The sequence below is a fragment of the Thermobia domestica genome, chromosome 2 (genome assembly GCF_964235325.1).
Source record: "Thermobia domestica chromosome 2, izTheDome1.hap1.1, whole genome shotgun sequence".
NCBI classification, from domain to species: Eukaryota; Metazoa; Arthropoda; class Insecta; order Zygentoma; family Lepismatidae; genus Thermobia; species Thermobia domestica.
Genome location: NC_137455.1, coordinates 181,007,519 through 181,030,436, shown reverse-complemented (window position 1 = coordinate 181,030,436; position 22,918 = coordinate 181,007,519). Strand labels below are relative to the sequence as shown.

Genomic DNA, 22,918 nt, shown 5'->3' with positions numbered 1-22,918 from the left:
TTCAAGAACTTCATTATACAGGCAAACAATACTAGTGACATCTATTAGCATCAGTCAGCAAATGATAGCGCAGGTATCAATATCTATTAGCATCAGTCAGCAAATGTTAACGCAGGTATCAATATCTATTAGCATCAATCAGCAAATGATAGCGCTGGTATCAATATCTATTAGCGTCAGTCAGCAAAAGACAGCGCAGGTTTCAATTTCTATTAGTATCAGTCAGCAAATGATAGCGCAGGTATCAATATCTATTAGCATCAGTCAGCAAACGATAGCGCAGGTATCAACATCTATTAGCATCAGTCAGCAAAAGATAGCACAGGTATCAATATCTATTAGCATCAGTCAGCAAAAGATAGCGCAGGTATCAATATCTATTAGCATCAGTCAGCAAATGATAGCGCAGGTATCAATATCTATTAGCATCAGTCAGCAAAATATAGCGCAGGTATCAATATCTATTAGCATCAGTCAGCAAACAATAGCGCAGGTAGCGATATCTATCAGTATAAGGCAGCAACTGATAGTGCAGGTAGCGATATCTATTAGTATCAGGCCGCAACTAATAGTATAGGTAGCGACATCTATCAGCATCAAAGAGCAACTCATAGCGCAGGTAACGACATCTATTAGTGTTAGAAAGACAAGCGATAGGACAGCTAGTGAAATCTATTAGTGTCAGATAGACAAGCGATAGTGCAGATAGCAGCAGCTATTAGATGAACTATTAAGTAGGGCCGCGGTGGCCCAGTGGTAGAGCTTTCATCTCTGGTGCTTGGTGTCCCAGGTTCGATCCCAGCCCCCGCCAAGTGAACTATGTGGTGGACAAACACCGTGTGCGTGGGTTTTCTCGGGGTTCTCCCACTTTCTTCATTTCATTCATTACTCATCATCACTGTCTCCTTTAGCCTAACCGGCATAACCGTGGGACGTAAAACTAAAAGATTTCATTTCATTTTGAACTGTTAAGTATTAGCAATAACGTGACGCAATTACTGAGACATTTACTGGTACCGTTTATTATTAGGACATTTATTTATTTATTTATTGTGAATATCTTTAAACGAGTTTACTTGTGTAATCGATTCAATGGGATTAGTATTTTTTTTTGGGGGGGGGGACAAACTGTACATTTTATATTTTTGCTCTGAGATTTCACAACACTTCTCAGTGATTTGAGAGGTATCAATGTCATTTTGTCACCTTCTTCCAATTAGTTTACTGATTTATTGAACAGGAAAATCACATTACCCACCAATTATCTAATAATCAACTTCGATTTTGTTTTCGTAGAACATTTCTAACAACATGAATCACAGAACAGTTGGATTACAAAAACATTGAACATTTGGCAACTACGCTTTCATTGTGAAATGCCAATCCTAGTTATAAGTTTCGAAATGGAGAAGAGGGATCGGCTTCTGGGTATCTATTTTACTACACTCACCCTGGAATATATCTTTTTGGACGAATGGAAAGAAAGGAAACTGGAGGCCAAGACTTAAAGAAATGATACAAATAGTAAGAAGGATGAAAACAGCTTATATTTTTCCTGTTTGGATTGTAATACATTTTTTACTTCATCATAGAGCCCTTCAAATCTTGTATTTTTGCATTCAGAGAAATCGCAAGCTATTAGCGGAGAAGTTCATTGGAAATATATTTGTGATAATTACCAATTCCTATAGTATATTTTTCTTCAATTACTCTTTTCATATGATTACATAATATAGTGAAGTCTTCATCGAATTTTACGTTGTGGTCTTCGATTCTTTCAAAATTCTAATGCTACACATCAAGATACTCGGACGTTGTGATGATGTTACAGTTAATTCTACAGGCTGGGAACATATAATGTGTCCAAAGTAAATCCATAATTATTTGTAAATTTATTTTGGGAATTGTATAGGGAGTAAAATTGTAAAAAATAATTTTGTTTAAACAAAGAATTGAGTTTTGTTTCTCAGTGTGTAACTACGGCAGACTACCAAACTGCGAATTCCAATGTAACTACTGATTGGAATACAGTAATAATATCAAAGATAGAACCTGTTCCTTGGATGCTGAATCCATATCAAAAGGCCATTAGGCCTTCTTGCTATCTCTTACTGTTTGTGTTATATGGCGTTAAATGTTGACATCGCAAATCGTTAATTTGAACCACGTTCGGTTTGGATAGAGGATTAAAAGAGGAAATAGAACCTACTCTTGGACGCTGAAACGATTGCGAAAAAACAGGTGCACATTAATATTGAAATCGGAGGTATTAGTAAATTTCAACCACTTCCGGTTTCGATAGAGCATTGCGGATAGTCATGGTAGGATATCTTGACACGCTAAATCCTTTGCAAAACATTGCTTCTTGCGATCTATTTCCTTTTTTGTTCTGTGGCAACAAACTTTGAAACCGGAAATGGCTGCGTTGAATCACTTCCAGTTTGAATAAAGTTTTCACGGATGTGATGAAACCTATTCTTTGGACATTGAATAAATTGCAAAAACTCCTTCTCGATATCTCTTACCGTTTTAGCTCTGATACATGTCAACAGACGGACAAAATAGAAATAGGTTAAAATCATCGTTAACCTTTAAATTTTGAATTAAGCTTAACTAAAATGTTGTCTGAAATTGAGGCGTTTATCAGTCGATATATCACATCGAAGTAAATAAAATAACATGCATGAGTGTAAAATCTCATGTGTAATTTTCGAGAAAATAGAAAAATACGATCTTTTTTTGACATTAGAAAGTAGGTTGCTCGTGGCCAATAATAATTGATTTTTTTTATGTTGCTGGAAGGTTTTTTATTTACAGGGTAGCCCAAAAGTAGATGTACAGTATTGTACTGATTAGCTCACTGTATTTCATATAATTTCTTATTGTTATCCATCAGGTAGACTGAGTTTCTTCATTATTTGTTCTTAATGTCTTTTTACTTATACCTTAAGCTCGGAACAGCAGAAGCAAATAAACCCATAAAATAGAACGTTATACTTGATCAATGCAGGGGTGTATACCTACTTTTGGGAAACCCTGTATTTCTGTACGTATATATAGCAATACATATAGTAAACTAGAAGATTGTATTTATTGTAACACACACATACTTGTAATTTAATTGAGTATTAAATAAATATGGGGCTACTACTGAATGAGTTAAGACAATTTATACAATTTGCTCTTATACATAGTGTTTCAGGAAAAGGATCTTGTTTACTTTTATATAGCGTTGCATGCAAGTAATCATACGTAAAGTAAAGTAGCAGTTCCAACATGTACTGTGGCAGACGACAGACATTCTGTACAAAAATACTTCCAATCAACAAATCAGCTTTTTGCTACATGTTGGACACACACTACGTGCCTGAAAATACTTCACGCTATGAACAATTGCTCTTAAAAGTAACTTTTTCTTCTGATACACTATGTATCTAAACGGATAGTTTAAATCAAGCATAAGGCACTATATCTACATTACGTGTCTGCTCGAGTAGTATAATTAAAGCCTAATTTAATCTCTGGAATGCGAAATTGAAATTCAAAGATTCAGATCAGCAATAAAACATGGGACAAAATTATGTTAAACTAATTTTAGAGGGATGATACGGTACCGAGACCGAGACTACCCTCGGTTTCGTCTCGTTTCAAAATTTCGAGACAAGGCCAAGATCAAGACGGACGTTTATAAATCAAGACGAGACCAAAACTCGACATGTCAAGACTTAACCCAGACGATACCGAGACCAAGGCAGACACTTGTATATCTGATGATACAGAAAAGAGATCAAGATTAGCCTCGAAATTCTTGGTCTCGTCTCGAATATTAAGATAAATTACTAAAATTACATTTTTTAAATTTAAAATTCGTTGCATGTTATATCATATGTAAGATAGTGGAACAATTACTCTTGGATGGTCGCAGCCATAGGCTTATACACAGAAGAAAGGGGACAAAATAAGCTACTGATCGCTTGGTATCTATGTATATCAAAACCGTTTTAAACAGAACATAATTTTGAGTTGTGATTCAACATTGTTTATTCTCCTTCCAATCATTTAAGTAACTCAAGAACCATATTGTCAAAATGTTCTGAAACTTAATTTTACAAAACAAACGTATAATGTTTCAACTTTCCAATGCTTCTGTATTATTTTTCCACACAGCTTAGATATTACCATCGGAAAAACCGCCAGATTAAGCCAGAGGATTGGCTAGAACTGTCAATATGTAAAGTGGTTGGATTGGAATTTAGCTTTCCGTTCATCACCGAGGCTATGTAAAAAGTGAACCTAGAATTTAAGGTGGAATCCAAACCACAATATTGCTTTCAAGTTTATTAATACTTTTCTACCGGGAATAGAATCCAGAACCCAGTGCGACAAAGGTGTGTGCGCTATACAGTAGACCATAAGGTTATATATATGGTATTGGAGTTGCCTGACCTGAGTTTGTCTCTTTTCGATACTGAAGATATTTAAAACAAAATCTATTGCTTAAAATGGGATATGAACCATTCTTTGAGTTTCATCCAAAGCTTGATACGCACAATGGGGATTAAATCGTAAACACATACACAGGAAACTCGGCCATTAATAATTTACGTATGTAGGAGTATTCAACCTATAATCAAGAATGAACTAAGGTTATAATATGACGTTAGTTATACATTATTAATTTCACACATTTTATTTCGTGACTATCGAGACGAGATCGAGATTTGACTCTCGAGACCGAGACCAAAAGCGAGATAAGCATAAGAAAATCGAGAAGAGACCGCGAATGACACCATGACTTTCGACTCGATACGAGACCGAGACTGTACACTGAAAAAAAGGGCTTGGTCAGGAATACCAAATTTGTTTGGTCAGAGCATTTGGTCACTTTTTTTGGTTAATTTAACCAAAATTTGGTCATTTTGACCAAACGTGTTTGGTCATGAACACTATATTTTTTGGTCAGAACATTTGGTTGATTAATTTGGTTATGCGAACCAAATTTTAACTGATTTGGTAATTATTTGGTTTTCCTGACCAAAATGTTTAGTTACAAGGTCACATGTGTTTATTTGCATTCTGGGTAAACATTTCGATTACGAAAGTGTGGATCGCATTAGCGCTTTATACCGTAAAAATAAAAAGGAAAATAAAACGTAGGGCAACAATCATAAGGGACATGTGTTGGAAGTAAAAGAACTGTGTGTAAATGAGTTTGGTTTGCACTATACAACTTTCTCAACGAAGTAATTTTCACTTTTCAACGACGTAATGGATGCCTATGTTATAAATTTATTAAGAAGCTGGAATTTACCGCAGCTAATCGACATGTTTCAAGGTAAGTGTACTTTTTCGTATATAGGCTATTAATTTTGCTGTTAGTTCATATGTACTTATTCTATTGGCTGTAAATTTGGCGTATCAAATACACCTTTGGTAAACTTTACAATGCACGCCCCAGCTGCGCATCGATATGTAGAACCGCTTTCAAAGGGTAGAGAATAGAGTAGGGTAGGGTACATTAGAGTAAGGTAAGAGTAGGAACGGGTTAGCTTAAGGTTAGGGAATTTTTGATCCATTTTCATAGAATTAATAGAGAGGAATTTCTCGCTCAAAGTGAGTACCGGTATTCCACCCGGAGCGGGCATTATTAAGTTAAACCTAGGCCCTTACATATAGATAAAGGGGGCATTGACGACACTAGAGCAGGGTATAAAATTGCAGGGGCAAGAGTTGGGGTAATTTCTATTACCACTAGATACTTCCGGAAAGGGGTAAATAAAGTGACACTAACGCTAGTAGTTTGCAAAATAAATTGGTGCATTTATAGTTTACAGATGAACAAAATTCTAAAGTTTACGGAAGAAATATGGGGTATTATTTAGTTTCTCCTCCAGATCACTTGGTATTGACTCTGACTTACTTGGTAGGGGTTACCATTCGTTATTTGTAAATATGAAGTAGTCATGAGTATAAGTACAGTGCGAACGTATAGCATAAAAAACTACGCATAAAACACTAACCAACTTGTGCTATATGGACACGGAAAACCATTTATGCTATCGAACAGAGTCAGAACAGAAGCGTAGCAGCGGGGCCCCGACAGTTAGAAACGATTTGCGTCCGTAGGGAGCAAACGCGTCAGCGACGGTGGGTATTCGCATAAACGAGGTAGTTAACAACAGCTTACTCTAAGTCACAGTACTGGGTCCTGAGCCGTCGATGGATTTGGGAGAGATACTAAATGTCATCCGAAATATAGCCTAAAGCATAATTTTGAAAGAACATTTCATGGAACCCAAATATAGAATCCTTACCTTTGAAATCGATATTTCTCGTGACATACGCTGATAAAAGCGTGCATTTTTATTTTCGGTACACCACTCGAAATAATCGTTGAAAAAAAATAATTTTTACTAATTTACTTCTTAGTGACCCCTAAAAGACTTACGCTGGGCGACATGAAAATATCTCACTTAATCACAGGTAAATATCGATGGCCCCACCAGAAGTAATTGTGAAAAAGTCACAGTTCTTTTACGATTTGCGTATAAATAAATCTTTCTGATTGTCATAAATATACAGTGCATAAAAGTAACCTGTGCTAGGTGGGCACTAAAAAGCGCGAATGCTATCTAACAGTCAGGGCAAAGCAAATTTGGTGGGCCGAAGCGGCATCGCAGGGAGCGGGCACGTCAGTGATGGTGGGTATACGCGTAAGTAAAGATATGAAAAGAAGTGGGATATTGCAATGATACGAGTTTCAATAGCACTTGTCATACTTTGACACTAGTAACGCTCCACTTGTAAACGTAAAATTCAGCTTGTGTACACTATGTCATATTTCTTCTGTAAATTTTACAAAATTGTGCTTCCGTAACATGAACCACTATCCCCTCCCTATATATATTCGAGTGTATACTTCTTATTAGGTAACTTCTATTAGGTATTCGGAAAATATTACATTCTTCAAAGCATTCAGAGAATAGTGTATTATCTCCAAAAGATAATTCTGTGGTTTGGAGCAAAACGACCAATGTCAGAAATTGCAAAGAGGAGAGAGAGAGAGAGAGAGAGGAGACAGGCTATGATTTCTGCATAGAACCTTTCATTGTTTGTTAGAAGTACATAAGTCGTTGAAAACAATCGGTTAGCATTAGACTTATTGTTATCCATAGGTACTCGTTATGCACCAAATTACAAAATTATTTGCATGAGTTAAAAATGCTCTTAAATTCTTGTTGTTGCTTCTATACCATTGTAACTTTTACAGTATGAAGCTGAAGTATGAAGTTACCATGAACATTTTTCTCTTTAGCTTTGCCCAAATACACCCATTTCTGTAAAGCCCAAGAAAAAAAAACTGGGGTGAGCAACTTCCTATACTCTTTGTGTGGCACATGATCGCGTAACATACCAAATTTCGCTTGGTAGTGTAATAAAACTTAAATGCTTTCACCATTGTATAATTCTTTTTTGATATTCAGTAAATATCTGGTTAATTATAAACTTTCAATCTACATTTCAGAACAGGAAATCGACGAAGCAGCATTTAATTCATTAACTGATGAACTAATTACTCAGTTAATTCCCAAAATAGGGATACGTGCAAAGTTCTTAGCAAAATTTAAGGAATTTGTAGAAACAAACACAGTTGAAATTTATGATGTGCTAGATGACGGTTCTCTCTCATTTGCTTCACCATCAGTGTCAACGCCAGATGACTCAGTGTCAGTTCGATCTGAAACTACAGAAAGCAGTTGTTCCATGCCAGCACCAACTAAAAGAGAAACTGATACGATGCTGAAACGAGAAACAAATTTCTCTACAGAGTCTCGGAGTCCGAAGCTCTTCAAGCTGACAGATTTTGTAAGTGTTCTGTCTTTAGTCACTTGAATATCAATTGATACAGTGATACTTATGCTGCACATATGAACTGTGCAAATGTGATTCATTATCAGTCGAAATGTAAAAGATTTTTGCGTTCACTTTTCAATCTGGTGACAGCCTGCGTGTTATTTATTCCATCTTTGTTGGTGCAAGTAACTTTTCTCGGGATATCAATCACGTGTTGTGCTCGTTGTCCAAAGTTTCGAGAACAGACGTTGTTCTCATCATCAGGGTCAGTATCATGAGAACAATGTCTGTTCTCGAGACTTTGCACAACAAACACATCACCTGGCTGATACCTCGAGAAAATTTATTTGCATCACGATACGAGGAAAGCATCAGATGCATTGAAAGAGTTTTTGTAACGTCCCACGGTTATGCCGTTTAGACTAAAGTAAACAGATGATTAATGAAAGTGAACGTTCGCAAATGTTTTTGTGCTCACACCGGGAATTGAATCCGGACCACATACATCAATGATACACCCGTTATCCACTAGAGTAGCTGGGAGGGCGAGGAGATTGGTATTCAGTTATATTTTTGGTTATTTCAATTTAAGCGAAATGACACCACAATATGCAGGATCTTTAAAATTGTAAAGGAACACGAGGAAAAGGTGCAAACCTTAAAGGTACTACCTCAGTATTTATTAACTACAAGTGAAAATACCCGGATTCAATTTCGTATAAAATTTGATCTAGGTAAACAGCATCTCTGCTCTTAAGTTCCTAATCATAATTCATTTGTATTTATTCCGTCTCCTTTAGCCTATGAAGCTAAATCAACTGTTGATATATGGTCGGGAAACATTTAAGTACTTTTGACGAAAAGATTTGAATGAAAAAATCTTCTCGATTTTCTTAAAAAAAAAAAAAAATGCGTTTATCTATAAAATGTATATTTTCTTGGAGTTAGTAAAAATAGATCATACTAAAATACCAACTTTCGTTTCTTGTCACGCCAGGTCTATACACTTTAGTATTTGTCAAACAATAAACCGAAAGATTCGCGTATATAGTAATGGTGTCATTTCATAAGCGTAATTATAACAATATTGCAATTTTAGAGCTGCACAGGGCTTATTTGCCTCCCATGACATGAATATAAGGTATAATTATTAAATACTATGGAATTATTTGAAAATTGTAAAACTATAATTTTAGTGATAAAATATTAAATCCCAAACCAAGGGAAAATGTATACATCTCGGATTTAGCCGCATGAGCTCTAGTTTAGGAATATGATAATTTCGTGCAGTGATGTGTATGTAGTAGTGATTATTTGCGCTTATCACATTAAGGAATAAATTTAAACGTTCCGAAAGGCCACGCATATCACCATGACACTTTTCCTAAAAAAGTAAAAATAAAGCCTTCAATTGCTCATGGAATTGTAAAAAGTGTGAAGTTGCTATATATATTAGATGTATGTGTTTGTAAAGTCGAACACTTCTGCTTAGTGACAGCATAATGTTTATAAGATATGTGCAGGGTCCGTATGTTTTCTTCGCATATGTTGTACGAATACAAATACTTCCTACGCTTATGCCATGGGAACTAACTAGAAGAATAATTCTTTCTATCGGACCTCTGGGTTCCGAACGGCTGTAGTGCGTTCAAGACATCCCCACCGGAAATTGATCTCGCTACACGCAAACCACAGTTCAGAACTTGTCCGAAGCAAAAATACGTGACCTTGTGAACATAGTAATCATGTTTGAAGTGAAAACACCAATGCTGCTGTAAACTCCTCGTAAGTTAATGTCCTTAGTTTATAGAACAAACAGACTTAAATGTATTGAGGGACATTGTGTATTTTAAGCAAAATTGTGTTTCTTTGAATATCAATCACTAATAACTTGTGGAAAGAATACGTGAAAAGCAGAAATTATCAGTTTGATTTCTATTCATAATTATTATTCATTTATTTATTTATATAGTTATTTATTATTAAATATGGTTATCCTTCAACAGAAGTTAATCAGCAATTAATTTATACAGAAATGCAAAATTGAAATTCTATTTCAGTGATTTCGATTAAATGATCTTGAATGACGTAATCGTACATGTAATGCTGTTTGTTTTTTTCTCAGAATCTTGAGACTTTTCTAAAACAGAGCTTAACAGGCAGGAAAGTTTGCAATGAATACCTTCAAAACAACAAATTGTCTGCTATTACTAGGAAGCAGTTAGTTACAATATTAATTGATCATTTTATGGAAATGAATGAAACTCTTTGCAATGAAATATTTCAACATTTGGCATTACAGATAACTGAGCTGTTTCCAACGGAATGTCAGGTATGCATATAACTAACGTTTCAGTTATTATATAGACACTTTATTCACATAACTTTCAATCTATGTTACTGCTGGACATTTGAATAGCATAACTTCGACCTTTTAACGTGGGAGAATGGGTTTGACGAGAACTTGGAGAACTATTGAAGCAAATAAGGTGGGGAAGGAAATAAGCTGACTTTATAGGGTAAATTTTATGCTGGAAATCGTAAGTTGTGCTTTGTAATGTTACCAGTCTATGTGACAATGAGAGAAAAATAGTTTATCTATTCCACACCACTCCCCCAATATATATATATATGCGAGAATACCCCATGCAGAATTGAGGGTGGGTTTGTAGAAAACGTATGCTATACTAAAAGTAGAACATCACATAGAAGAGTATAAATATGATAAATTATTCCGTAATTGTCTGAAATGTTTTTTTTTATACATAATTTCATTTATTAAGTTTATAATTCTAAATCTTACAGTAACAATGTCTTTTTTAGGAAGTGTATTATATTCCACCGAAGTCACAAGGTCCAAATCAGAAGATTTCAAAAGGAAAACTCGTTGACAAATATAGAAATACACGCAAGTCGTTAAGAAAGTTTGGCGTTGTTGCAAAGTCACGTGCTGGTCCGTCAAGAGAAAAGCGTGACACTGGAACTTCTACACTAGATGGTAATGTTTAAAATGTAATCTAGTAAATGATTTATTCATCTCTGATCATACTTTTAAAAATGAAAGGAAATCTTTCAGTTTTACGTCCCAGTTATGCCAGGTAGACTAAAGAAGATAATGATAATGATGATAAGAAATGAATAAAGGGGGAAGGAACGGGAGAACTCCGACAAATCCACACGCACGGTGTCACTTAGCGCGATTTGGAATCAAACAAAGTATCTCACACGTCAGAGGTCAACCCTCTACCACTGAACCACCGAGGCCCCGATCATACTTTAAAAACTGCCAATGATTTACCTATTTTGTGCCAGGGTTTGCAAGAACCATGTTTTAAAAAATGTTTTTTTTTTTTTTCCTGCTAATTGAACGTATGGAACACATTAATATAAGTCGATACTAACCTGAAAGTGTTCCTGTAAGATTAAAACGTGGTTCTTCAATGTTCATATGTATTTCTGGCAAAAATATCGTGTGCCTTTCATCAGGATGGCTCAAAACGTAAAGTGTATATGCGTTGAAGCTGAGTATTTCAATAGTATAAGGTAATAATGGGACTGTGTAGATATTGTTACTGTTTACAAAATGAAACTACAGTCGAGAAATTTTTCACCTACTCTTCAGTTAAGCAACCAACTAATCTATTAAGGATTAAATAGTGCACTAAATTAATCGATACTTAGTTTCTATGTGTTTCTATTTACAAGACTGAACAAGTCCAAATTTTGTATGCTTAATCTTCAAATCCTTCATTACAAGAGTTACTTTGTTGATAAGAAATCATAAGTAGCATTTATTACTAAATATTTTTGCGACTTTCTTCGTCGTAGATAGTCATTATACTTATATAGTACCACTATTACGTTATACCATTGAAGTACTAAGCTAGAACATGTAATTTACATCAGTTCTACATGTTTGAAGAATTAAACCATTCTGATGAAAGGCATTCGATATTTGTGCCGGAAATATAGATTACCATATGAAGGCAAATTTCAAGTTCAGCTTCACAGGAACAGTTCCAGGACATTTTTTTTTTTTTTTGTAAATATATTTCTTTCTTTATTATATATTACATATGGATATAAATACTTGTACAGAAGACTTATGAAAATATAGAATCATTTTAACTGATATTTGAAAAAATATAGGAATTTATTTATTGAGTTTTTAATGTAATGCAGATCTGTTTGGTAAGTTTATTCTTCTCTTTCAGAATGTGGCATAGATATTGAAAACAGCTTAGCGTGGCTAAAGCATAGTGTCGAGCCCTGGCAGGAAGTACTTGATCACTGGAAGAAAACGTTGAAAGTTCGATGCAAGCAAGAGGGCAAAACTGTTCATGAAATAATTTCAACTTGGCCAGCATTGAAGCAGCCTTTGGGATATACATTGGTAAGATTCATTTAATTAACCTGCATTCTGTTTTACTACTAAGGACTGTGTTGTTACTGAATAGGCCATAATTTACAAGCATTGAATTATTCTTTGGGGCTGAGAACACTCATACAAAATCTTTTGCTCACGTCCAGAAGTTGATTTTTTCATAACGTACTTTTTAGAACAGAAGTTTCCTTTAAAATTGTGTCGCGTTTGACAAGAAAATAGTAAAAGCATTCAGGATAGTCATACTGAATATTGAAATGACATATACTAGTGTAGGTATTTGTATGTGTGAGCTAATAGACCTTAGTTGTCATAAAACCATAATAAAAATATATATAAATGGTGGACATGAATTACTTCCTTGTCCTCTTATGTAATATCTGTTCATGGATGTTGAGATATCTTGAAGCAGGTCTGAACTGCCTGTAGGTTGGTGGTTATCGGTTCGATGCCCGGTAGGTGTATAATTTTATAAAAGTAATTCAGATTCAACTACAAACTATAGATTCCTTCCTGTTTAGCTCCGGTGATGAAAGAGGATAGAGGCAATCAATGAATCTGGAAAGTTTTTGCAGTTTCCTTTTCAAAAAGTGAACATTTTGCATTGTATTTAGATTGCATATTAAAAGAACTAAAACATGTCTAATAATCTTTTTTGCTGGTTCTTTATAACATATTCATCCACATGCATGTAACACAAAGTGGGAAAGTATTAAGTTCAGTTTATTAGCAACTCGATCTTCCTTTGAACAACTAGATGAACAGCTCAATCGCAAGTCTGAAAACAAATACTCTAAACCTAAAATTATTGTTTCCATTTTTAAGACGCATATGATTACGTGGCCATACATTACGAACACGTGCACTGACTTTACCTTGCAATGGAAAGGAACGTATCATATTCAGTAAGATAACAATTGAGAACTGAGTTCTTACAACACGATGTCACTTGCTTATGAAAGCGAGATCTCAGAAGAACAATACTTACATGACTGATAAACAATCTTTCTTGTGATTGCGTACCAACCAAGCATATACGTACAGCAATAGAAACTTTGACGGTGATTTTTTTAAATGCATGAACTACTTTTCGATTCAATAAGTCTTTTTCTTTTACTCAGTAGATAGCAAATAGTGGTTTTATTGTCTGATAAACGCTAACAATATTGTAGAATTTTCTTCACTTTGTCCTTTGACAAATTAATATGAAACCCTAGCGGCCTTATTTCAGAAAGTAGAACCTTGGCTTTACATTCGGAAGCTTCCGGGCTCAAATCCGGTCATCGTGACTGAAATTTCCGTGGATTTTTCCTCAGTCATTCCAGCAAATACCGGGATGGTACCTGTAATATTAAGTCCAGATCAATACTTTCCCCATCCTTGCCTAATCTATCCAAGTAAATAGACCTTTGTTTACATTAACCTATATAACCAAAAACCATTATAACACGACGAAAGCCCGTGATGCCACAACCTCAATATGGGTCTAATTGGCAATTATCGTCAATGTAACATCTTCTTGCACTACGTTTCTGGCTTTTGTGGTCTACTTATTTAAGCTACCAGTAAGTCAATTTCCTCAAGATGTTGGACAACACCAGAGGAAAGCAGGTTGAATTTGAACCCAAGTCCAAGTCCATAAAAGTACACGCTGTAACTAGTAGTTTGTATTGAAATTGTTACAGTTAAGAAATTTCATTTATGCACGTAAAGGAAGTTGTGATTCTTAAAAATTAATGAAATAATGTTATTAATGTAAATGTTTTAATACAATGGAATTCCATTTCCAGATTGATCAAGATTTCAAAGACTTATATCCTGATCATACATCCTTGTTCGTGAAATGGGATTCTGTCAGTAAAAAATTGGAAAAACTAATGAAGAAACGGCTACATGACGCTCCAGCAGTCGAACTTTTAAGTCTGTTAGACACAGAAAGTGTTACAGAAGGTAATATTATTTTTGTGTTCTTTCATTCTTCCTTTGTTTCTGTTTCATTAACTTGAAATTGTAATTACTTGTATGAATGAAGTGGATTTTTCTATCTGAATCCAGTTTTATTGCAACAAGTATGTTGTAATGATCATATTAATAATTATACATTGGTTGTAAGTAGTAGACACTATACGTAGAATATATACTCAGTTGTTCAGCATTGATTCAAAGAGTAGATCTCATTTCTCCAGATAAGCCTCTATTCAAACCGGAAGTGGTATGAATCAGTCGTTTAGGGTTTCAACATTGATCGTTATAAATCAAACATGGTTATTGATAGTTAGAAACTGTTTCCCTGATTCGATTTAGCGTCTCAAGTAAAGTAAACACATTAACCGGTGTTTCTGTACAAAAACCGAAAATAGTAAAGCTATACTACTACTTCCGGTAAAATAGTGGCATCCATACAGCATCCGAATTTTTTTTTTTCTACTGAAACCGGGAGAAGTAAAAACTAGTAGTTATTGTAGTTTCAATTTTGATTCCTAATAATTATAACGGATAGCAGAAATCTGTTTTTCTTATAGACTCAGCGCACGAAGAACAGATTATCTCTCTCTCCCTGTATTGGAACCGAAAGTTATGTGTCTACTACTTGCGGTTTTGTTATTAAATTGGCATAGTTTTTAAGTCTACCATAGTTTCAACTGTAAAACAAAACTCACTCATATTGAGTTACTAATGATTAAAGATATAATTTTTATAACACTGCAAAATAGTTCACTACTAAAAACAAAATGACTTTCATTCATATAGTTCTTTCTTATCCATCACAAACATTGCAGATTTGTTTCAAACCATTAAGCATTAAAATTAATATAGAAAATAATGGAATTGATTCACAGAGCTGTAATGGGTGGGGCATTTGCCACTGCAAACTACTGTCAAACGTCCGGTAGGCATTTTAATCGAAATAGTATATAGTTTTTAAGATTTTATATGGAAGATATAATAATGCAGGAGTCCGCGTATAAAAAACAATTTCGGTAAAAATATTTTTTATTTTATATTCTATTGTATAGTTTTCATTTTTATTTTTAGATACCAGATCCAGTGTACTACTTTTATTGCTTGGTACCCTGTGTAGGTCAACATCACATATAAAAACATCGAAGAAAATTTGGAAGCCAACTGTGAAAGAGTCTCAGGATAGTTTCTTCTGTCATGTTAATGTAAGTAAAGTATATTTTATTCTATTGATTGATCATGGTCAGCCAGATCAGGTGTCAACTACGTATGTTTTGTTAAGAAAATAAAGTTACGTCTTTTTATGGATCTGGCATGGGCATGAATAATATGAGAATTAGATCTGTTAAATCAATATTTCGGTGGAGAGAGGCAATGAAAATCTTAAGAGGGGCAGAAGCGGGGTCGCACTTGCTATTAGCCAACTAGGCCCATGCCTGGAGTGCAAAATTTAAAAACTATTGAGATAAACTCTCACATTTCATTTCAAACTTTATAAACATCTGATTGGCATTATATTTCATACAGAAACATAACTTAGTTTATTGTTAATTTCAAATAACGTGAGGACGAGAGAGAAAGAAAGAAATGAAGTGAAATTTTTAAGTTTTACGTCCCGCGGTTATGCTGGTTAGGCTAAAGGAGACGGTGATGATGAGAAATGAATGAAATGGTGGAATGAAAAAAGTGGGAGGAAAGGGGAGAACCTCAGGAAAACCCACGAGCACGATATTTGTGCACCACAAAGTCTACACGGCGTGAGCTGGGATCAAACCAAGGACCCCAACCACCGGAAGTGAACGCTCTACCACTGAGACACCGCGTCCTCGAGAGAGAGAAGTAGATTATTATCCATTGCTGGCTATCCATAATTATCCAATTGTATCGGGCGTGGACGAAAGGTTCAGTTTTCTAGAATACGTAACACAGTTCGTAGTCCGACTGGGATTTTGGGGTATGCTTGGAGATCACACAGCGAAGGTTCAACAACTTGTTTATTAATAGAGTTGGTCTTCTTCCCCTATCTCCGATCATTAAGTTCGGAGGACTGTAGCGTAAACTAAAGTAATTTGTGCCTTTCAAAGTGGTATGAAAATGTTCTCGCCAATAATTCTCCCCCCCCCCCCCACACACACTCTTCAAAGACACACGTTGGAAAGAAAATTAAGGTTACGCCAAGAACCCTGTTTTCGGAGTGTGAAGCTGAGCTACGACGTTTCATTACATGTGAACAAATACGAACTCGATACATTTATTTAATAATAACCAAACAGTGGCCGCGGTGGCTCAGTGTTAGACCGTTCATCTCTGGTGCATGAGGTCCCGGGTTCAAACCTTGCTCCAACCAAGTGAACTTTGTGGTGAACTAACACCGTGTGCGTGGGTTTCCTCGAGGTTCTCCAGTTTTCTCCCACTTTCTTCATTACACCATTTCATTCATTTCTCATCACAGTCTCCTTAAGCGTAGCCGGCATAACTGTGGGGCATAAAACTCAAACATTTCATTTCATTTTAATAACCAAAATCACTTACTGAGCATAAATGTGATCTATTCTATATTCTCTGTTGGTAAATGCTAGTGAGGAAATTCTTAAGTCTATTTGAGGACAAGTTGTCGAGTTTTCGTAATTTAGTAGCTTCTGTCCTTGTTTGAACGTATCGTTTTTGCAGTCAGATATAAATAGCTTTTGAAAACCTTTGCAGCTTTTAAAGCATTTAAGAGCTTTTAAAACTTTGCAGTATTAGTATTACTTACCAATTTTTTAGCTTCAAAATAACATATATTTATAGGCGCAAAATGCATATGTCATTGTAAATGTACAATAAATAATGCTTCAGACTATTGAGGAAGCAGAAATGTCTTTGTTCTTATATGTAAGAAAAATTATTTAAGTATGTAACATGATCAGTTAACCTCTCTCTAATTCCAACAGGTAATGGGTGATGTTCAACCCTTCATGGAAACGAGAGACAAGAAGTTATCGATGTTGGGTTTAACACGCCAACCCTCAGTAATTGTTGTGGGCTCTTCTTTAAAAGACATTCAAGGAACGTACGTGATAATAGACAACACCCTTTATCTGCTAGACAACGTGCTCAAGGGTGTGGACATATGTTTTAAAACTTTTTTTGTGTTTAACGCAGAATACCCTAAGGAAGGGGAACATCTTTGGCTTCTTCTGCAAAAAGCGGTATATGACATAAGTACTCCTCACGATAAACAGATCATGAGTGTAAATACACTATTGTTGGACATGATTGGTCTTTAAAACAAACTGATGTGAAATACCGGTATCTGTAAACAATAGTGGTCAAAACAGATACAATTACTGCTATTTTATGCTCTCTTGAATCACGTTTTTCTAAACAAATGTACCATGTTTATTTCAGTACGTATGTAATTGAATGAATTATATGTTGTTGTTTGTAACAATGCCTGTTTGTTCAGTTTGCAAATCAAATTTTATGCTAGTAGCATCACTTATCCTTCATTTAAAGTTCAAACACAGAATATCCTCCAATGGTGTCTTTAGATGTATTGATGAAGGTTGTTTTCGCGAATTTCAAGGGGCCAAATCACTTAGAGATCATTTTCGGAAGAAACACAAAAATCTATATTGCAGACGAAAGTTATTTAACGTAGCTGTATGTAAAGCAGCTCCTTATTCCGTAGTTGCCAACAACGTACACTCAACGGATGTTGCAGGCAGATCTTGTGATGCTATAACTAATGATGATGTTCCTTCAATATTGTGTTCAGAAGAACCACTTGTAACCCCAAAAATAGAGAATAATGAAACGGTTAACGATGATCTATTTGCTTCAAATGTAAAGTTAGAAAGTGCTACATTTGTTTCACAATTGTATGCTACGGGAAATTTGACACGTTCCCAAATTCAGCACAACGTGGAAATGGTCTCCAACTTTTATGGTCCATTATTATCTTCACTGAAAAATGATGTCTTGGAAGCTATCAAGACACTTGAACCTTCAAAAGCGAGATCCATTGAAAGAAAATTTGAATGTCTAGAAAATCCTTTTGAAGGTTTAGAAACTGATTATTTGCGAAGAAAGTATTTAGAAAATAATGGATATTTAATAAAACCAATTGAGTATGTAATTGGCACACGGTTAGAAAACAAAATGGCATCTGGAAAACTTGTTTTAACTCCAACTGTCTCTGTCGGACATTTCATTCCTTTCAGTAAAGTTCTTGAGCGAATGTTTTCCATGCCCGGAGTATTGATGAAAACGCGTGACTACCTAGATAAATTATCATCATGTGACATTATTTCAAATTTTACACAGTGTTTACTTTGGAGGGAAAAGGTAAACTTCCTTGGTAAGAAAAATGTATTTCCGGTCTTCCTTTATTTTGACGATTTTGAAACAGGAAATGCATTAGGCTCCCATGCTGGTATTCACAAACTTGGGGCGGTATATATAAGTATACCATGTCTTCCTCCGGAATTTCGTTCTTTACTAGACAACATAATATTAGTGCTTTTGTTTCATTCGTCAGACAGAATTATGTTTGGAAACAAAGCGACATTTAACATTTTATTGGAAGAAATAAAATTTCTTGAAAATGAAGGCATATCAGTAAACACAGAAAACGGCTTTGAAACTATATATTTTTGCATTGGTATAATTTGTGGCGACAATTTGGGGCTGCATAGTATTTTAGGTTTTGTAGAAAGTTTTTCCTCTTTGCATCCCTGTAGGTTTTGTAAGATCTCTAGAAATGAATTATTAGTTTTGTTTGACTTACACAATCAAACTTTAAGGAATAGAAAAAACTATGACGAAGATGTAGCTGTTAATAAACAATCTGAAACTGGGATTAAAGAAAAGTGTGTTTTTCATGAAATCAATTCATTCCACGTCACAAAAAACGCTTCAGCTGATATAATGCATGACCTTCTTGAAGGCGTATGTATTTATGATGTTGTCAACATACTTCGACACTTCATTCTAAACTGTAAAATATTTACTCTTGAAACATTAAACTCTCGGATCCAGTTTTTGGCCGTTGGTTCAAACGAAAAACGAAACAGACCACCTGTAATTACCATGGAAAAGTTCAAAAAAGGAAACATAAACATGTCTGCTAATCAAATGTTGTTTTTTGTTAGGTATTTGGGAATTGCGGTTGGAGATCTTATTCCACCAAACGACAATGTTTGGGATTTATATTTAACATTAAGAAAAATAATCGACTTAGTTACTGCTCCATCTTTTCAAATAGGGTGTGATATACTGTTGAACATTTTGATTCAAGAACATCACGAGTTGTTCCTAAAAGTTTTCAATGAACCTTTGAAACCAAAGTACCATTTTATGTGTCATTATCCGATGATAATGCGTCAGTCAGGACCGTTAGTTCACTTATGGAATATGAGATTTGAAGCAAAACATAACATTTTTAAATCTGCGTCATATGTAACTACGTCACGAAAGAATCTTACATATACTTTAGCTTTAAGACACCAGTTAATACAAGCAGAAAGAATGTTAGGTCAACGAGGACTAAAGTCTTCCACAGTATCAGTCGGGCCGGGAGAAGAAATACTAGTATCATCACATACTGATTTTATACATATAAATGACATTCTTCCTAGCAGATCTTTCGAGATGAGTTATATACCACGATGGGTTTCAATTAAAGGAACAATGTATAAACCAGGCATGATTCTTGTTCTTGATATTCTCAGTCACTTTCCTGTGTTTGGTAGTATTGCAACTATTTTAGTTAATCGAGAAGAAACTGTAGCTTTTGTATGCAAAGAGCTAGAGACTATATCTTTCAATGAACACGTGTATGCATATGAAGTAAAAAAAACAGAAAAGCTGGTCTGTGTTCTTCATAATAATATAGTTGAGGTGAGTCCTACTTTTCTTGTAGCATTGGGTAACAATATGCTCTGCGTTCCTTTACGAAATGCGCTTTAAAGGGATAACTTGAAGGCAATCTTGGCTTGATTGTGTAGCAATATTAAAACTTCCAGTTAATTTAGAATTTGTCCAAGCAAAGAATTCTATTCTGTGACTAATAATACTACATTGCTGTTCCTAAATGAACGGGCTGTTATCAGAACAACATATTTGTTCAGTTATAGGAGGATTGTCACACAATAAATAGTTATACGAGAAATTAAGAATGGTAGTAATAAGTTAGTAGGAATGAATGATTTTTTAAAAAAACGTGAATGTTGAAGAATATATTCTCGTCTAACAGCAATGGAGAGCTTTCAGGTAATGCACTCATGAAACCTACATTTCAGTTGTAAAACTTGAAAAGTCGTAAATTATGTATCTCCCAAGCTTCCACTGTGTATGTGTATCGTCCAATAGCTTAATTAAAACTAGTTTCTCGCTCAGTTAAGAATAGTTCATAATTTATTTGAAAGATCTTCAATGCTGTTTGCTGGGAGTAAAATTATAGCTTAAATTTTCCTATATTTCTTTATCTTTTTTTGTTATAAAGATTTATATTTGGCCTAAAAATGTTATTTTATTTTCAGTAAACAGTTGATAAATGTTAGTATCATTGTTTAATTTTGAAAAGATTTATATTTGGCCTAAAAATGTTATTTTATTTTCAGTAAACAGTTGATAAATGTTAGTATCATTGTTTAATTTTGAAACGATTTATATTTGGCCTAAAAATGTTATTTTATTTTCAGTAAACAGTTGATAAATGTTAGTATCGTTGTGTAATTTTGAAACGATTTATATTTGGCCTAAAAATGTTATTTTATTTTCAGTAAACAGTTGATAAATGTTAGTATCATTGTTTAATTTTGAAACGATTTATATTTGGCCTAAAAATGTTATTTTATTTTCAGTAAACAGTTGATAAATGTTAGTATCGTTGTGTAATTTTGAAACGATTTATATTTGGCCTAAAAATGTTATTTTATTTTCAGTAAACAGTTGATAAATGTTAGTATCATTGTTTAATTTTGAAACGATTTATATTTGGCCTAAAAATGTTATTTTATTTTCAGTAAACAGTTGATAAATGTTAGTATCGTTGTGTAATTTTGAAACGATTTATATTTGGCCTAAAATGCTATTTTATTTTCAGTGAACAGTTGATAAATATTAATATCATTGTTTAATTTTGAATTTAATATTTTTGTTTAATTTTGAAGTCTGTATGGCTCAGTTGCTATACTCAATTATAATAAAATTCTTGTGTAGAAAAGTATTTTATGTACATTCTTTATATCTTAAATTCGTTCTACTTTTCTCCAAAAGTTGATTTATAACTTTGTTCATATATGTGTGTACATGTATTATAACTTTATGAAAATGTAGATGTATTTATGTACATGCATGATATTCCAGGAATAAACCGACAAGCCTCGCATAGTGTGTTCAGGACTTCCGTATAAGAAAAAGAGTTTATTTGCAACTTTGATCGGAAGCGCCTAATTATGCAGATGGAACCAATTTAAGGTAATTAAAGACATACAAGAGTCAAAAAATGCGTCTGAGCCGTGAGTGGAACCCGGGATCTTCGTCTTACCATGCAGATGTGCTACTCAGTCCGCTCTCAGTAACAACTATACATTCTTTCACTCTTTATAACGATGTTGTTCCACAAGGTGGAAGAATGTATGGCTGTTCTGGGAGCGGACTGAATGGCGCAGTGGTAGCGGATCTGCATGGTAAGCGGGAGGTTCCGGGTTGGAGTTCCGGTTCAGTTATATGTTTTTCAGTCTTTGTATATCTTTGATTTCGTACCTACAAAGGGTCTGGTGTGACAAAATTGGTTGTTTTCTCAATTTATCAATATATTAATGTAATTATTTGAATTGATCGTAGGATACTACATTGAATAAAACAATCGAGGAACTTTGCACACGGTTGAGTACCTCGATACGAGAGGGTTGTTTTAATTTGATCTGAAACGTTTAATTACGGAAAAGTATGTATGTTCTACTTACCTTAAATTGGCCTAATTTCTGTAATTAGGCTTTTCCAACCGAAATCGCAAATAAACTCTTTGCTTATAGTGAGGTTCTGAACACGTGTGCGATGTTTCTCGGTTGTTTTATTCATTGTAGCCACTCCTGCGAACATTTCTACTGATTATCTTAAATTGGCCCCAGTTCCGTAAATATGTATTTCCGACCAAAGTCGTAGATAAACTTTTTTCTTGTATTAACATTTTAAATACGTATGCGAAGTTTTTCAGCAACTAGTTTCTAATTTATTTTCAAAAGTCTTCAATGTTGTTTACTGGGAGTAAAATTACAGTATAAGTTTTCTTTAAGTTCTTTACGTTTTTTCTTGAAGTTTTGAATTTGATCTAAAAATCTTACTTTCAGTACTTTAACAGATGTTAATATCATTGTTTAATTTTGAAACCTGTATGACTCAGTTGCTGTTTTTTTACTATTATTATTTACAATAAAATGATTTTGTAGAAAAATGTGTGTAAATTCTTTATATATTAAATAGTTTTATTTTCCTCAAAAAATTGATTTGAAACTTTGTGTACATATACATAGAATTTAAATTTACATGTATTCGTGTACATATTTCGTATGTTGCTTCAAAGTGTATATGTAAATCTTATTTTTGAAGAAGTTCTTAATAACTAGAAGCAATAACTTCTAACTTTATATGTGGGTTACCGCAAAAGTCATGGCAACTTTTTTTTTTCCTTTCTTACGAAAATGGTCACGCATCAAAAACTTCTGAAAT

General features: G+C 34.3%; 1 protein-coding gene across 3 annotated transcripts; it reads left to right on the top strand.

Annotated features, from left to right (window-relative positions):
* Positions 1–4,836: 4,836 nt before the first annotated feature.
* Positions 4,837–22,617, top strand: LOC145677764 (uncharacterized). Of its 3 annotated transcripts, none has more exons than XM_081748137.1 (8): positions 4,837–5,335; positions 7,526–7,866; positions 9,980–10,186; positions 10,678–10,852; positions 12,069–12,247; positions 14,029–14,188; positions 15,275–15,405; positions 17,134–19,236. In XM_081748137.1, the coding sequence occupies exons 1-8, from the start codon at positions 5,269–5,271 to the stop codon at positions 17,467–17,469; spliced, it is 1,596 nt and encodes a 531-aa protein (XP_081604263.1). In that variant the 5' UTR covers positions 4,837–5,268; the 3' UTR covers positions 17,470–19,236. The 3 variants fall into 3 exon arrangements, with proteins under 3 accessions (XP_081604263.1, XP_081604265.1, XP_081604264.1); XM_081748139.1 differs by lacking the exon at positions 17,134–19,236 and adding an exon at positions 21,554–22,617 and having other exon boundaries at positions 4,838–5,335; XM_081748138.1 differs by lacking the exon at positions 9,980–10,186 and having other exon boundaries at positions 4,839–5,335; positions 17,134–19,235.
* The last annotated feature ends 301 nt before the right edge of the window (positions 22,618–22,918 follow it).